The sequence below is a fragment of the Chiloscyllium plagiosum genome, chromosome 6 (genome assembly GCF_004010195.1).
Source record: "Chiloscyllium plagiosum isolate BGI_BamShark_2017 chromosome 6, ASM401019v2, whole genome shotgun sequence".
Classification (NCBI taxonomy): domain Eukaryota; kingdom Metazoa; phylum Chordata; class Chondrichthyes; order Orectolobiformes; family Hemiscylliidae; genus Chiloscyllium; species Chiloscyllium plagiosum.
The window spans coordinates 81,188,136-81,205,110 of record NC_057715.1 but is presented as its reverse complement, the minus strand read 5'-3'; the positions used below and the strand labels follow the sequence as shown (position 1 = coordinate 81,205,110).

The following is a 16,975-nucleotide window of genomic DNA, read 5'->3' as shown; positions in this document are numbered from 1 at the left end:
AAAGAAATAAGCAGATTAACCCTAGCAAGCCATTCAGTTGTATGAATTGCTACAAAGTCTCAAAGAATGGAATCGGATGGATAATTTGGCATCGACCTAGGTACCAGAAAAGACAACGGCAGAAACAGTCCTGTTGACCCTGCAAGCATCAAGTGCCAAAATTGGGAGAGCTGTCTCACAGATTAGCCAAGAAACAGCCTGACATAATTATATTCATGGAATCATACCTTATGAACAATGTCACAGACACCACCATCTTATCCCTGGAAATGTCGTGTTTCACTGGCAGGATGGACCCAGAAGAGATGATGGCACAGTGGTATATAGTTGGGAGAGAGTTGCTGTAGGAGTCCTCAACATTGACTCCAGATCCCATGAAGTCTAGTGGCTTCATGTGAAACATGGGCAAGGAAACATACCATCGTCCCTCAGATTATAAATTGGTATTCCTCCTAGAGGAGCACTTTGAGAAAACACGGAGGAGGCAAGAGCACCAAATGTACTCTCGGTTGGGGATTTCAGTGTCCACCACCAAAAGTAGCTCGGCAGCAGTACTACAGATCGAGCTGGTTGGGTCCTAAAAGACATAGTTGCTAGACTGGGTCTGTGGCAGGTAGTGAAGAAACCAGCAAGAGGGAAAAACATACTTGACCTCATCCCTACCAATCTGCTACTGGCTGCAGATACATCTGTCCATGACAATATTGGTAAGAGTGACCATCGTACAGTCCTTGTGGAGACAAAGTCCTATTATTACATTGAGAATAACCTCCGTTGTGCTGTGTGGCATTATCACCAGGCTAAATGGGACAGATTTCAAATAGATTCAGCAACTGAAGGTTAGGCATCCATGCGTCGCTGTGGGCAACAGCACAATCTGTAACCTCATGGCCCAGCACAGCCCCCACTCAACCATTACCATTAATCCAGGGGATCAGCCCTGGATCAGTAGAGAGTGCAGGAAGGCATGCCAGGAGCAGCACCAGGCTGGTGAAGCCATCAAACAATATAAACAGCAGGTGATAGACAGAGCTAAGCGATCCCCCAACCAACAGATCAGATCTAAACCATCCAGTCATGAATGGTGCTGGACAATTAAACAACTCACTGGAGGAGGAAGCTCGATAAATATCCCCATCCTCAATGATGGAAGAGCCCAGCACATCAATGCAAAAGATAAAGCTGAAGCTTTCCCAGCAATTTTCAGCCAGAAATGCCAAGTGGGTGATCCATCGCGGCTTCCTCCAGTGGTCCCCATCATTACAGATATCAGTCTTTGGCCAAATTGATTCACTTTTATGTGATATCAAGAAATGGTTGGATGCACTGGATACTGCAGAGGCTACGGGCCCTGACAATCAGGCAATAGTACTGCAGATTTGTGGTCTGGAACTTGATGCTCCCCTAGCCAAGCTCTTCCAGTACTGTTACAACACTGGCATCTATCTGACAATGTGGAAAATTGCCCAAGTATGTTCTGTACATAAAAAGCAGGACAAATCCAACCTGGCCATCACCACCCCATCAATCTACTGTTGATCATCAGTAAAGTGATGGACGTTGTCATCAACAGTGCTAACAACCAGAACCTGCTCAGCAATGATCTGCTCAGTGACAAAAAGTTTGGGTTCTGCCAGGACCACTCAGCTCCTGATGTCATTACAGCCTTGGTTCAAACATGGACAAAAGAGCTGAATTCCAGAGTTGAGGTGAGAGTGACAGGCCTTCACATCAAAGCTGCATTCAATCAAGTGTGTCACCATGGAACCCGAGCAAAACTGCAAGCTATGGGGGTATCAGGGAGAAAACTCTCTGGTGACACATATGAAAATGATTCTGGTTGTTGGAGGTCAGTCATCTCAGCTCCAGGGCATCTCTGCAGGAGTCCCTCAGGATAGTGTTCTAGGTCCAACCATCTTCAGCTGCTTTATCAATGTCCTTCCCTCCATCATAAGGTCAGAAGTGGGCATGTTCACTGATGAGGTAAAAACAATGACTGCAGATGCTGGAAACCAGATTCTGGATTCACCGATGATCGCACCATTCATGACTCAGGAACTGAAGCAGCTCATGTCCAAATACAACAAGATCTGGACAATATCCAAGCTTGGACTGACCAGTGGCAAGTAACATTCGTGCCATACAAATACCAGGTTTTGATCATCACCAACAAGAGGCAATCTAACCATTACCCCTTGACATTCAATAGTATTGCCATCACTGAATCGCTCAATATCAACATCCTTGGAGTTATTATTGATCACAAACTCAACTGGGCTCACCACATAAACACACAAGAGCAGGTCACCCAGTTGCCTGGATGAGGACAGCCCCAACAACAATCAAGAAGCTTGACACCAGCCAGGACAAACCCACCTGCATGATTCACATTGCATCCACTCCTTCCACCACCGATGCTCAGTAGCAACACTGTGTACTGTCTAGAAGATGCACTGCAAAAATTCACCAAAGATCCTCAGACAGACCTTCAAAACCCATGACCACTTCCATCTAGAAGGACAAGGGCAGCAGATATATGGGAACACCACCACCTTCAAGTTCCCCACTGAGCCACTCACCACCCTGACTTGGAAATATATTGCCATTCCTCCACTGTTGCTGGGTCAACATCCTGGACTTCCCTCCCTAATGGCATTGTGGATCAACCCACAGCAGGTGGACTGCAGTGGTTCAAGAAGGCAGCTCACCACCACCTTCTTAAGGACAACTAGGGACAGGCAATAAATGCTGGCCAGCCAGTGAGACCCACATCCCACAAAATGAATCATTTTTTACAAATATATTAAGTTCTCTATAAAATACATTTCACTGGATGCCTCAAGATATTTTCACTAGTCTAGATTTACATTTTTGTGTAATGCACAGCCTGAAAGGTTCTGCAGTTTCCAGTCCCTCAGTGCATAATGGTTGAAAGGCCTTAAACAGCGACCATTCTCCACTGTACTTCTGCTGCAATTGCCCTACATTTTGGTATATCACTCAGTATGTAGTTAGGAATCTTGCAATGTGCCAATCTGCAACACTCGCTCATTCTTAATTGAAGAATGCTTGGACAAGATACCAGAAGATGACTGGACTCCATGGAACCACATTCCTACATTAGACATTATTTTGAACTAGAGGGGGGAAAAAGAAAGAAATAAGTAAATTAATAAACACAATAAATTTGAAACTGGAAATGTAAATAGTAGATCTGTAGAACAGAAATTTGGCATCCACCATCCCATTGATTCCATGTCTAAATGAGAAGTACGTTATAGTTTTCAGTTCATTTAAATCAGCCAAGAAAATCTTCGGCTTAGTCATAACTAGCACACTGTACACAACTTACTCATTTTTACAGATGTTGGTTTTGAATGTACAACTGAATTATTATTGACCAATTGGAGTCAAAGTTTCTTGGATGAACTTTGGACAAAATTTAGCTACAACAGTTTACACTTTTTCCAAACAAAGTGTTATATAAATGTCACATCTGAAATTATCAAAAAGAATTTGGGACATCCTGCAACTAGACAATGACCATCATAACTGTTTCTTGTTTGGGGTCCAATGAAAACTCAGTTACCTTTGAATTTGCTCAACTACTGTCAATAAACTAACATTAAAAAAGAGATGAACAGCTGAAGTCAGAAACCATATGCACATCAAAAAATGTCCAGTGGATGGATCAACTGCTTAGCTCTCCCATTACAAGCCAGCAGTATGCTTAGCAATTGCTAGCTTCCGTAAAATTTTACAAAGCCATATATAAAGTAACTGGCTTTCTTCAAAACTGCCCCACAAAGTATACATGGGTGATTTGACAAGCATTTAGGATCTAAGAATTTCTCAAAAACAGAAATAAGCCCAAACAAGCATTTTCAACTGTTATAATATAATCGCAACCTCAGCAACATTTTACGTTTTTATAATACACTGTAGGGTTGTCAATCAATAATTTGGCATTGAACCACACGGAAATACTAAGACAGGTTCAAAACTTCCATCTAAAATGGAATTGAGAAAAATTGAGAAGCAGAAAGCAATTTCAGCCTGATATCTCATGTAGGTCAGCAAGCATGGCAGTGAAGGGTGAATAGTTGGTTCATGTTTAAATATAGTCAGCAGAGTTTTGGATAAGCTCAAGTTTATGGGAAGTGTTTATGGTCTTTTTCCGGCAGGGAATACCATAAAGTTTCCTGGGTAGCCCTTAACTGAACACTTTTGCAGGGGACGGGCAAGGCCTTGTGCAACCCATTCACCCTCATCCTAACTGAAATCCTTAAGTGGTTTGAGCAGCTTCCCAGCCAGACACCCCTTTAAGACTGGTGGAAGGAATCCATAGCACAGGTGATGCTACTCAGGCCCCAGCCCAGGAGAAGAGGGATTCTTGCTGAGAGCCCCCTTTCCACATGAGGCTCCCCCTCCCACAGGTGATCCAACAGCTACTCTGTCACCATCTCAAGACCCCAGGCACTTAGCTGATCCTACACTTTGAATCTGGAGATTGCTTATAATTCCAATCCTCACCACTGTTGCAATGCAGCTGTTTTGAGGTAGGTCTTGAGCAGAAGTCCTTTTCCGAAACACTTAATGCTGCTAGGATGGTTATCGTCTTAGCTGCAGGGATGCTGTGTTGGCAGGGTATATTAACCGCCGAATTTTACAGTTGGCTGGTGGGTCATCCTGCCTCCAAATGAAAGCATGCCCTGCGATGGATGTAGGTTAGGAGTCTGACCAGGAGAACATTTGAATAGTTGTGTCAGGAGGTAACAGACACATTGGGGGTTTTTATTTGCAAATAAGCTGATGCCAAAGTAGAGATATGCAATTTATAGCAATGAAAGTAGTGAGTGTTGGTAATGGAGAAGATTTCATGTCAGAATCTCAGCTTAAAATCAAATGGAATGCCAAGGTACCAGCAGTGGCAAGGGGGAAGAGTAAAACCTGTGTCTCAGGAACTGAGTTTGTTTTGGAGACCTCAGACAATGGCCCTCAGATAGACAATAGATTCATCAGACTTGAGTTTGTTTGGACAATTCAGTTCCATAGCATTCATGCTTCATTCATTTTTACTCCAAGCTTACTATTTTTTAAAACCTTCAACTTTATTATTTAAGCCCTTCAATATAGAAAATAAGTTGCTTCCCATTTGCTTTGTCAATCCCTTTTAATAGAATTGAGAATTGTAACTAGATAACCTGTCTCATTTCCAGAAAAATATAGAACACAAGTTCAATAACCTTTCTTTATACCCTAAACCCTTGATGTTGCAAATCACCTCTTCCCTTGTGATTTCTCTTACCCCAGTATATGTTGACATAGAATATTAGCATTTTGCAGCAATCAGTGCTGTGAGTTGCCAAATAATTTAAGCAAGTTTTTTAAAAACTGGGCATGGAGGTAAAATACTTTGAAATGGATGCCCACATTAGCACTGTTCAATAACTTTGTTCTGTTGCAGATGGCTACGCGTTTTCTCAAGAGGAACATGGTGTGGTTTCACAGAGTGACATGGTCCGATCCTATGACACCACCAAACAGAAATTTGTAGCAGATTGAATAGTGTCAAGCTCCTCAAGTATTGAACTGATATAAATTTTTATCAGGCATTTGAGCGTGCTGACCGTACTCAGCATCAGCTAACGAAAAAATGAATTCCTCTTTTCTGTGGCCTTAGCCTAATAGCTTGACTTAACTTTCATTCTCGCACTGACGTCAGAGATCTAATGCTGTACCTAAACTAATACTGTGCTGCTGTTCTGATAAGATTCTAATAATGTAAAATCGTAGGTGCTTGTGAACAAAATTATTTAAAACAGTACCATATCTTATGTGGAGCAGAATGGAGCTGTCAACTCTCCCACCCTCAACCCCCTTCCCAGTATGCAAAGTGAGAAATATCTTTAATAGATTAATTTTATTTGAAATTGGAGGATGAGGTGGGTGAGACAATTATATGTTGAACTAATTTGACTTTCATAAGCTGAGAATTGTTCTGCATTCACCTTCGGTCATGCAGTATCATAGGGGAAAGTCATGATTGCATAGACTCCCCTGAAAGGCACTGCCTGCATGAGACCTAATGATTATTATAAAATGAAAGCCCACAAACAGCTTTCCGACTTGAAATAATAAAAATGGCAACAGACCTATTCAGCCATACCTCAATAAGGCTGTCAAAATGAGTAAATGTCTGGGACTTATATTTTTTAAACGTTTTGGAATTTTGGTGAATCTATTCAATGTTTGTGTAAAATTCTCATGTCTGATAATATTCCCTAGCAGCATTTCTATGTAACATTCAAATTATTAATGCAGAAAAATCCTTTGCTTTAGATTAGTCATTTTGTGATTCAGTAAATTGGTGTCCTGGGATAATGAGATGGAGTGTTCACCAATAGTGTCTCGTGCAATATTCACCTGATTTCAACTTCCTTCCTGGAGAGAGACTGAGCTGAGAGCAGGTATTTCTCTTCCACACCTGAGCACCGATGTAGACTACTCTGACACCTAGCCAGTTACAGTAGTTCATTGCCAGAGATTTTGCATTAGGTTAACTTTGCAGTAACCCCAGTCTATGCCCCCGAGAGACTATGGGAAAAGAAGAAAATGAATAACATCCCTCCTTCTTCAAAATGCAGAACTCCTTTAGAATTTTGGTTCAGAGATCAATTGAAGCAAGGCAAAGAAAATACTGTCTGAGCCACAGTTAGTGTCTGGATTGTGTTTTATGTTATTTGAAGGGACATTCAGAAATAGGGTTGGGGAGCATCTTTTTAAAAAAAATCTATAACTTCTCTATTATCAAATTATCAAAGTGTGCAAATGTTAAATTAAAGTAAGGAAGGTTACACACTTTGCATGGTCTGTACGCTGTTCTGTTTTTTTCATCACCATTAACATTGTTTCTCTTTAATGTAATAATATGGAACTATGCTTTTTTTCACATTAACCATGTCATCGAAAATCACTTGTGTATATACAATTACAGTTTCCTTAAATGTCCCTTGTATTCAGATATTTTTATTATGAGCTGGTCCATAGTCAGACTCTGGATGTATTGCTTATCAACAAGTAAAATTGTGCATCTTGTGTATCATTTCTAAAGGTTTCTCTTTAAGTATCCTTTTAGACACGCATTCGTAATCGATGTCTGCAGAATGGAGTGACACTTCGGTATTTAATTAATTCCCTGCAAATTCCCAGTGTCCGTAGGTCTGCATTTTTTTTTGCAGTGATACAGGTTTCCTTGACTGATTAATATTCGCTGGTACTTTTAATACAAAAAATAAATTGCAGCAGTTCTTTCCATGTCTTGAAGCAAATTCCTATTAACTATTAACTGCTTGACAGTGGTGTTAATAGTTGCAGTAGATAATTCTTTAACAGCTTTTGAAACAGTGTGGACCTGCTTCTACAACACAGAAAAAGTTGTGAATAAAAATTTTATAAGCTGTCTATGTCTGATTTGTGTTCTCTTGTTTTGAAATCACAGCTTTAAATAAGAAATCCTCTTAAAGAGGAACTTAAGATGTTTTAAATTTGCTTAATTATTGTTTTAAATTAAGCAGCTGTTGCAGATGTGAAACACTAACATAGTTGCAATATAGTTTTGCCAAAGTGACATCGAAAATATATTGAGCCCTGTGATTTATACTCCTCCCTAAGCAACAGAGCTGCATTTTTCAGTGTTTGACTCCGAATGAAAGCCATTTAAAATGACTGTAATGGCCAGCTCTAAGATGTTCTCTTCTGTATCAACAAAATGTTCCTTCCTTCCTTCTCAAAGTAACAAACTGCTCCTCCATGAAGTCTCATAACATCACAACAAACAAAAATCAGGAAAACTCCCAATGATTATCACATACTGCGCCCCACACCCCACCTTCAGCTGATGAACTAGCTAATCCTCTTGATAAGTATCAACTGGAAGAAGTGCCTGAAGGAGCAATAGCACAGACTGTTTAGACTGGTACTGGTTAAGGTGGCTACGAAATCAGTGAGTGAAAATCCTACTCACCTAGCCTAATGCTGTAATTGCAGTTGATGGTAATACTGGACAAGTCAGATCTCAGAAAAAGACCTGATCTGATCGATCAAATGTTTAATTTTCACAATTGCTTTCTACAGGGGTTAGTCACAAATGTATTCACATGAAGCTCAACTGTTCTCTAACAATGGAACATGATTAAAAATCACACAAACCGGGTTATAGTCCAACAGGTTTAATTCGAAGCACACTAGCTTTCAAAGCACCACTCCTTCATAAGGTGATTGTGGAACATGAGTTCAATCTGCAAAAGATAAAAAATGCTTTTTATATACATATTCTATATGACAGATATTTCTTAATAACTGTTTCCCAACACTGTCCTTTTATAGATGTTGAAATCCAGATCAATTTCATTCCAATCTCAACTCTTTCAGGTTTATTTAACTGATGTTTTCACAGTTTATTTTCTTTAGATTGCAGAGGTAACTTTGCAATTCATTTCTAAATCTGCAGGCACAAACCCTTCACAACTCTGACAGCCTCAACTGTTTCCGTTTTTACAACTTGAAGATGTCTAACCAACCTCTACTGATTTGGACTCTCCAAAAGCTAAAACATGTTAAAAGAAAGTGTTCTCCATTCTGGACCGAATACTTGATTCTTTCAAACTGAAGATGGCTTTCTGGTCTGTTGTAAGCTCAGCAGTGTAAACGTCCCATCCAATAGCACTGCAGGAGTTCTCTCAGGCACTTGACTGCAGTCACATGCTTCTTTGGAATTGACACATTTCCAAATTACTTTCTGACGTGTTATTATTTAAAAGTCAAATTTTACAGAATTGCCCACATAATTCTGCTGCTATTTGGGCAGTACAGTGGTTAGCACTGCTGCTTCACAGTGCCAGAGATCCAGGTTCAATTCTCACCTCGGGCGACTGTCTGTGTGGAGTTTGCACATTCTCCCAGTGTCTGCGTGGGTATCCTCCGGGTGCTCCGGTTTCCTCCCACAGTCCAAAAATGTGCAGGTTAGGTGAATTGGCCATGTTAAATTGCACGTAGTGTTAGGTGAAAGGGTAAATGTAGGGGAATGGGTCTGGGTGGGTTGCTCTTCGGAGGGTCGGTGTGGACTTGTTGGGCCGAAGGGTGTGTTTCCACACTGTAAGTAATCTAATCCAAATCTCAAAATACATGTAATGCTCCTTTGATCACACTTACAAATCTACCTATTGTGGATGTGTCTATCCATGACATTCTTGGTAGAAGTAACCAATGCACTGTCACTGTGGAGACAAGATTTCACCTTCATGTCTTTGGCCTGGGCAGATCAGCCACGATCTTGTTGACGGGCTTAAGGAGCCAAAAGGCCGACTCCTGTTTCTTATGTTTGCCTTCCATAGTGTTGTGTGGCACTAGCATCATGCTAAATTTTAAATAAACCAAGTAACTCAAACTGGGGAATCCATGAGGCACTCTGGAGCATCAGCGGCAATAGAATTATATTCAACCACAATCTGTAACTTCATGGCCTAGTATATCCCTCACTACCAGTCCCATCAAGCCAGGAGCTCGTTCCTGGTTTAAGGAAGAGTACTGGTGGCATATCAGGAGTAGCAGAAAGTGAGGACTGCAGATGTTGGAGAGCAGAGGTGAAAAGTGTGATGCTGGAAAAGCACAGCAGGTGAGGCAGCATCCGAGGAGCAGGAGTGTCAACATTTCAGGCATAAGCCCTTCATCAGGAATGTCCAGGTCCAGAGAAACCTGGGCATCTTCAAGTTTATATTTATTTTAGTGTTCCAGCGTCATGGACTGACTGCTCTCAGAGTCACGGATGACATACCCGACACAGTTGCTTGTGAAAGACCTGGGCAACTTCAAGTTTGTATTTATATGAGGAGTAGCACCAGGCATATCTAAAAATGAGGTCAACCTGGGATGCTGTTCTACACAACTACTTACACACTAAACAGCAACTTTACAGCATTTTGTATCTTTTAATGCTGAGAACATCGGTGAGGGACTGCTATGCTGAAGAGCTAAGGAATACCACAAACAATAAATCCGACATAAGCTTTGTAGTCCTGTCACATTCAGTCATGAATAGTGGTGTTCAGATAAACAACCAATAAGAGAAGGCTACACAAACATCCTCATTCCCAATGATGGGTGAGTCCAATACATCATTGCAAAAGACAAGCTTGAAGCCTTTCCAAATATCTTCAGCTTTAAGTGTTGAGTAAATGATCTATCTCTGCCAACTCCTAAAGATTCAGGCTTCACAGGTGCCAATCTTAAGCTGACTTGATTCTGTTGACATGATATTCAGAAACAGCTGAATCCATGGATACAGTGAAGTCTATGATCACTAACAATGTTCTGTCAATGTATGAAAACCTGTTCCAGAATTAGCAATGCTCCAAGCCAAGCTGTTCCAAGTCAGCTACAATACTGACATCTACCTGGCAATTGCCCGGGTACATCATCTACAAAAAAGACAACTCCAACCCAGCTAATTATCACCCCAAAATCAGCAAAGAAAACGATAGGGCTCATTGACAGTCCTGTTAAGCAGCACATACTCAACACTAATCTGCCCAATGATGCTCACTTTGAAATGTACCTTAGCTACTCAGCCCCTGACCTCATTACAGCTTGGACATGGGAACACAGGAACCAGGTCCATAGGACCTGGACCAGCCATTCAGCCCCTTGAGCCAATCTCTTCCTCTTGCAATAAAGGTCAACATATCATCTTATAATGAGGGAAAACAGTGACATACTGGTAAATCCAGACTAATGTTCTGGTGATGTGAGTTTAAATCTCACCAGGGCAGACAGATAGTGAAGTTTGAAATCAATACAAATATACAATAAAAAGCTAGCCTGATGATGGCCAAGTAAGCATTGACAATTATTTTTTTGAAATGTTTCACTAATGCCCTCGAGGGAAAGAAATCTGCCAACTTTACCAGATCTGGCCAACATGTGACTCAAGACCCACAATTGACCTTAACTACCATGTGGACAGTTTGGAATGGGCAATAAATGGTGGTGTAGCCAGTGACACTCATTCCATGAACAAATAAACAAAAATGCTTGCTGTACTTGCACGTGAAGAAGAACATCTAGGTCCTTTTAGACATCCACCCTTTCACTATTCAAAAATTGCTCTGCATATCCATTCCTCACACCAAAGTGAATTACCTTGTACTTATCCACATTACATTCCATCTGCCATGATCTTGCTAACTCATTCAGCTTATCCAAATCCCTGAAGCCTCATTGCAATATCATCATAACACATATTCCCAACTAATTTTCTGTCATTGGCAAACTGGGGCATATTATAATTTGCCTCCATCCAATACATGGAAAAACTTGTGAATAGCTGGGGGAGGGACTAGATTGGGTTGAGATATCTGGTGGGCATGGATGAGTTGGACCAAAGGTTCTGTTTCTGTGCTGTATGTCCCTACGACTCGAGCACTGGTCCTTGCGGTACTTCACTAGCTACAATGTAAAAAATTGAGGATGGCCCAATCCATGTTTTGTGTCCATGAACCAATCCTCAGTCCATAGCTGTATACTATTCACTATGGTTTGCACACTAATTTTATTCGTTACCCTCCTCTGTGAGAACTTATTGCAAGTCTTCTGAAAATCTAAATATCCATTTGTTCCCCATTATTAACTCTGCCAGTAGTGTCCTCAAAAAACACCGTCAGGTTTATCAAACATGATTTCCCCTTCATAAATCCATCTTAACTTTGCCTAATCAGATCATTACTAAAGTTTACAATTATCACGCTCTTTATAACAGATTGTAGTATTTTCCCAACTATTGATCACATTACAACAGATCTGTAGTCCCCATTTTCTCCCTCCATCTTTAATAAATAGCAAAGTTTCACTTGCAACATTCTAATCTGCAAGCATGATTTCAGGATCTATAGAAATTTGAAAGATAATCACTATCTCTACAGCCACCACTTTCAATATTCCTGGACTGAATAATCAGATCTCAGGGATTTGTCAACTTTCAGTCTTGATAATTTTCCAACACTATTTTTTTATGAATGCTAAATTCTTTAAGTTCTTCATTCCCTTGGGTCCCTATTAGTTCTTCTATCTTTCTTCATGAAGACAGACATAAAGTAATTATTTAGCTTCTCTGTCATTTCCCTATTTCATATTATAAATTCTCCTGTCTGTGCCTGTAATGCACATACATTGCCAAACTATTCATTTTCACATATCTAACCAAATTTAACTGTCCATTGCCATTTTTCCTGCTCGTTTGCGTTCACATTTTTAAATCAATTTTTTGATTCTCCTATGCTCCCTTCTAAAATGCACCAATTATCAGGCTTATTACTTTTTTGACAAGTATAAAAGCCTCCTGCTTCAATCTAATACAATCTTTAACTTCTTTAGTCAAGACATGAACAAAAGAGCTAAACTCAAGAGGCAAAGTGAGACTGACTGCCCTGACAATAAAGGCTGCCTTTGATTGAATGTAGAATTGAGGAGCCCAAACATAACTGGAGTTAATGGAAATCAGGAGGAATCCACTGGTCAAAGTCATTCCTCGCACACAAAAAAAAGTGTAGTGTTAGAGATCAATCATCTCGAATCCAAGACATCTCTGCAGGAGTTCCTCAGGGTAGTACCCTTGACCCAACTGTCTTTAGCTGCATTATCACTGACCTTCCTTCCATCGTAAAGTCAAAAGTGGGATGTTTGTTGATGTTTGCGCCATGTTCAGGATGATTCATGATTTTAGATATCAAGAAGCACATATCAATATGCAGCAGGACCAGGAGAACATTCAGGTGTAGCAAGGTACATTTGTGCTACACAATGCCAGACAATGACCATCTCTAAGAGAAAGTGAGGGCTGCAGATGCTGGAGATCAGAGCTAAAAATGTGTTGCTGGAAAAGCGCAGCAGGTCAGGCAGCATCCAAGGAAAAGGAGAATCGGCGTTTCGGGCATAAGAAGGGCTGAAGAAGGGCTTATGCCCGAAACGTCGATTCTCCTGTTCCTTGGATGCTGCCTGACCTGCTGCGCTTTTCCAGCAACACATTTTCAGCAATGACCATCTCTAAACAAGATAGAATCTAACCATATCTCCTTGACATTCAATAGCATTACCATCACTGAATTCCCCATTATCAACATTTTGGGGATTACCATTGACCTGCAACTGAACAAGACCAGCCATAAAATCCCTCAATAACACCTTCCAACCCATGACCTCTACTAGCTAGAAGAATAAATATGGACATACTACCATCTACAAGTTCCCCTCCAACCCACACACCCTCCTGTCTGAAACTATAGTGCTGTTACTTGTTCAAAATCCTGGGAAGTCCTCCCTTTACCCCACCACAACCTCCAAATAGAGTATAGTTATTCAAGAAGGCAGCTCACCACCACCGTCTCAGGGACAATTAGTGATAGGTAATAAATAATGGTCTCTCAGCCATGGCCACATCCTGTGAATAAAGAAAGAAATAATTCTTGTGAGACATCAATGATATTAAGAGTGATGCCCTCACTGCCTACTCACTCCTTTATCATGCTGATGCCTTCATTTACAGCTGCCACTGTCAACTACAACTTGGTCTTTAACTCTTCAAATTGTTTCATTCAATAATAACAATCAAAGTTCAATTCTGTGGCAATATTTATAAGAATATTTCACAAACCTGCTCATGTTTCAGCTGATTTGTGCAGTTCAAGCAGGCATGTTCATATACATGTTAGCTTTTGAACTCTATATTACACCTCGTGGTGTATTCCATTTTATCTGTTACTGAAGACATGGTGCACTGAACCATCATTGTATCACAATTCCAGAAAATGTAATTTTACTAAGTGATACATAGCATATTGGATATCTTTTGAAAATATAAACTAGAAAAAGAACTGTAAACCAAAGTATGTATGTTTGCCTTATTAGAAAAAGGGGGAAATGAGGAAACTGGTGAAATCCACATTGATGCCCTAGGGTTGAAGTGTTATGAGGCGAAAGATGAGGCCTTCTTCCCCCAGGCGTCAGGTGGTGATGGAGCGGCGGTGGAGGAGGCCCAGGACCTGCATGTCCTCGGCAGAGAGGGAGAGAGAGTTGAAATGTTGGGCCACAGGACGGTGGGGTTGATTGGTGCGGGTGTCCCGGAGATATTCTTGAAGCACTCTGCTAGGAGGTGTCCAGTCTCCCCAATGTGGAGGAGACTGCATTGGGAGCAACGGATACAATAAATGATATTGGTGGATGTGCAGGTAAAGCTTTGATGGATGTGGAAGGCTCCTTTGGGGCCTTGGATGGAGGTGAGGGAGGAGGTGTGGGCGCAGGATTTGCAATTCCTGCGGTGGCAGGGGAAGGTGCCAGGATGGGAGGGTGGGTTGTTGGGGGGCGTGGACCTGACCAGGTAGTCACAGCGGGAATGATCTTTGCAGAAAGTGGAAATGGGTAGGGAGGGAAATATATCCCTGGTGGTGGGGTCCGTTTGGAGGTGGCAGAAATGTCGTCGGATGATGTGGTTTATGCGAAGGTTGGTAGGGTGAAAGGTGAGCACCAGGGGGGTTCTGTCCTTGTTACGGTTGGAAGGGTGGGATTTGAGGGCGGAGGGGCAGGATGTGGATGAGATGCATTGGAGGGCATCTTCAACCACTTGGGAAGGGAAATTGCTGTCTCTAAAGAAAGAGGCCATCTGGTGTGTTCTGTGGTGGAACTGGTCCTCCTGGGAGCAGATACAGTGGAGGAATTGGGAATACGGGATGGCATTTTTGCAGGAAGTAGGGTGCGAAGAGATGTAATCCAGGTAGCTGCGGGAGTTGGTGGGTTTGTAAAAAATGTCAGTGTCAAGTCGGTCATCATTAATGAAGATGGAGAGGTCCGGGAAGGGGAGGGAGGTGTCAGAGATTGTCCAGGGAAATGTAAGGTCGAGGTGCAATGTGTTGGTGAAGTTGATGAATTGCTCAACCTTCTCGCGGGAACACAACAGTGGCATCAATGTAGTGGAGCAAGAGGTGGGGAGTGGTGCCGATGTAACTACGGAAGATGGACTGTTCTACACAGCCAACAAAGAGACAGGCATAGCTGGGGCCCATGCGGGGGCCCATGGCTACCCGTTTGGTCTGGGGGAAATGGGAGGATTTGAAGAAGAAATTGTTTAGGGTGAGGACCAGTTCAGCCAAATGAATGAGAGTGTCGGTGGAAGGGTACTGTTGGGGATGTCGGGAGAGGAAGAAACGGAGGGCTTGGAGACCCTGACCATGGCGGATGGAGGTGTAGAGGGATTGGATATTCATGGTGAAGATGAGGCGTTGGGGTCTGGGGAAACGGAAGTCTTGGAGGAGGTGGAGGGCGTGGGTGGTGTCTCGAACATATGTGGGGAGTTCCTGGACTAGGGGTGATAGGACAATGTCAAGGTAGGTAGAGATGAGTTCAGTGGGGCAGGAGCAGGCTGAGACAATGCGTCGGCCAGGGTGGTCAGGCTTGTGGATCTTGGAAGGAGGTAGAACCGGGCGGTGCGGGGTTCCCGGACTATGAGGTTGGAAGCTGTAGGTGGGAGATTTCCTGAGGTGATGAGGTTCTGTATGGTCTGGGAGATGACGGTTTGGTGTTGGGGGGGTGGGGTCATGGTCGAGGGGGCAGTAGGAGGAGGTGTCTTCGAGTTGGCGTCTGGCTTCAGCGGTGTAGAGGTCAGTGCGCCAAACTACCACTGCACCCCCTTTATCTGCTGGCTTGATGGTGAGGTTGGGATTGGAGCTGTGCTTTGTGAGGGTGAGAGGTTGGAGTGGGGGAGGGGGGTAGACAGGTTGAGGCGGTTAATGTCTCGGCGGCAGTTGGAAGTGAAGAGATCGAGGGCAGGTAATAGGCCTGCACCGGGTGTCCAGGTGAAGGAGTGTGCTGGAGGCGGGCAAAGGGATCCTCGGAAGGTGTGCGGGAGTCCTGATTATAAAAGTAAACACGGAGGCGGAGGCAGGGGAAGAAATGTTCGACGTCACGGCGTGTATTAAATTCATTGATGCGTGGGTAGAGGGGGATAAAGGTGAGGCCTTTGCTGAGGAGGTGAGGGGGAATGGTGAAAACTCGGCAGGGCTGGGAGCTAGGAACTGGTGTAGGTGTGGAGCAGGGAGTGGGGGCTGCGTCTGTAACTGGAGTGGGTGTTAGGGGGAATGGGGTTGGAGTCATGAGCAGGGGTGGTATTCCCGGGGATAGTGACAGTGGGATCTGTGGGGGATCGCGTCAGCAGAATGCAGGTGAGTGGCACTAGTGGGGGCAGAAGTGATGGCGAACATGGCAGTGGCAGGGGGCAGTCACTGAGTGTGTGACATCAGCAATGATGTGAGGGGCAGAAGTGATGTCATGTGTGGTGCATGAGGAATTGTGAGGGGTGGAAGTGGTCATGATGGGGGCGGAAGTGACATCATCTATCACTGTGGGGATGGTAGCTGCAGCAGTGACATGGCTAATGGCGTCCAAGCATTTCCAGAGACCGGGGGAATGTTCTGGAATGTTTGAGGAGTGCTGGTTATGGAGGTGGGTACATAAAAGTTTATTGTACTTACAGTTTTTGATGTTTGAGATGGTGTTGAAATACTGTTTGTTGAGAGTATGGTCTCCTCTACATTGGGGAACTGGACACCTCCTAGCAAAGTGCTTTAGGGAACATCTCTGGGACACCCACACCAATCAACCCCACCGCCCTGTGGCCCAACATTTCAACTCCCCCCCCCCAACTCTGCCGAGGACATGCAGGTCCTGGGCCTCCTCCACCGCCGCTCCCTCACCATCCGACGCCTGGAGGAAGAACGCCTCATCTACCGCCTCGGAACACTTCAACCCCAGGGCATCAATGTGGATTTCACCAGTTTCCTCATTTCCCCTTCCCCCACCTCACCTCACCCCAGCTCCAGCCTTCCAGCTCAGCACTGTCCCCATGATCTGTCCTACCTGCCTATCTTCCTTT

At 43.1% G+C, this 16,975-nt stretch overlaps 1 protein-coding gene across 5 annotated transcripts in view; it reads left to right on the top strand.

Moving 5' to 3' along the window:
* atp8a2 (ATPase phospholipid transporting 8A2) overlaps positions 1-7,398 on the top strand; it is a 567,355-nt gene extending 559,957 nt beyond the window's left edge. For all 5 annotated transcript variants that reach the window (XM_043691978.1, XM_043691979.1, XM_043691980.1 and 2 more), the window contains one exon: positions 5,468-7,398. In XM_043691978.1, coding sequence (XP_043547913.1) covers positions 5,468-5,565 — 98 coding nt within the window. In that variant the 3' untranslated portion in view covers positions 5,566-7,398. The remainder of the gene's footprint in view (positions 1-5,467) is intronic.
* Positions 7,399-16,975: the final 9,577 nt, after the last annotated feature.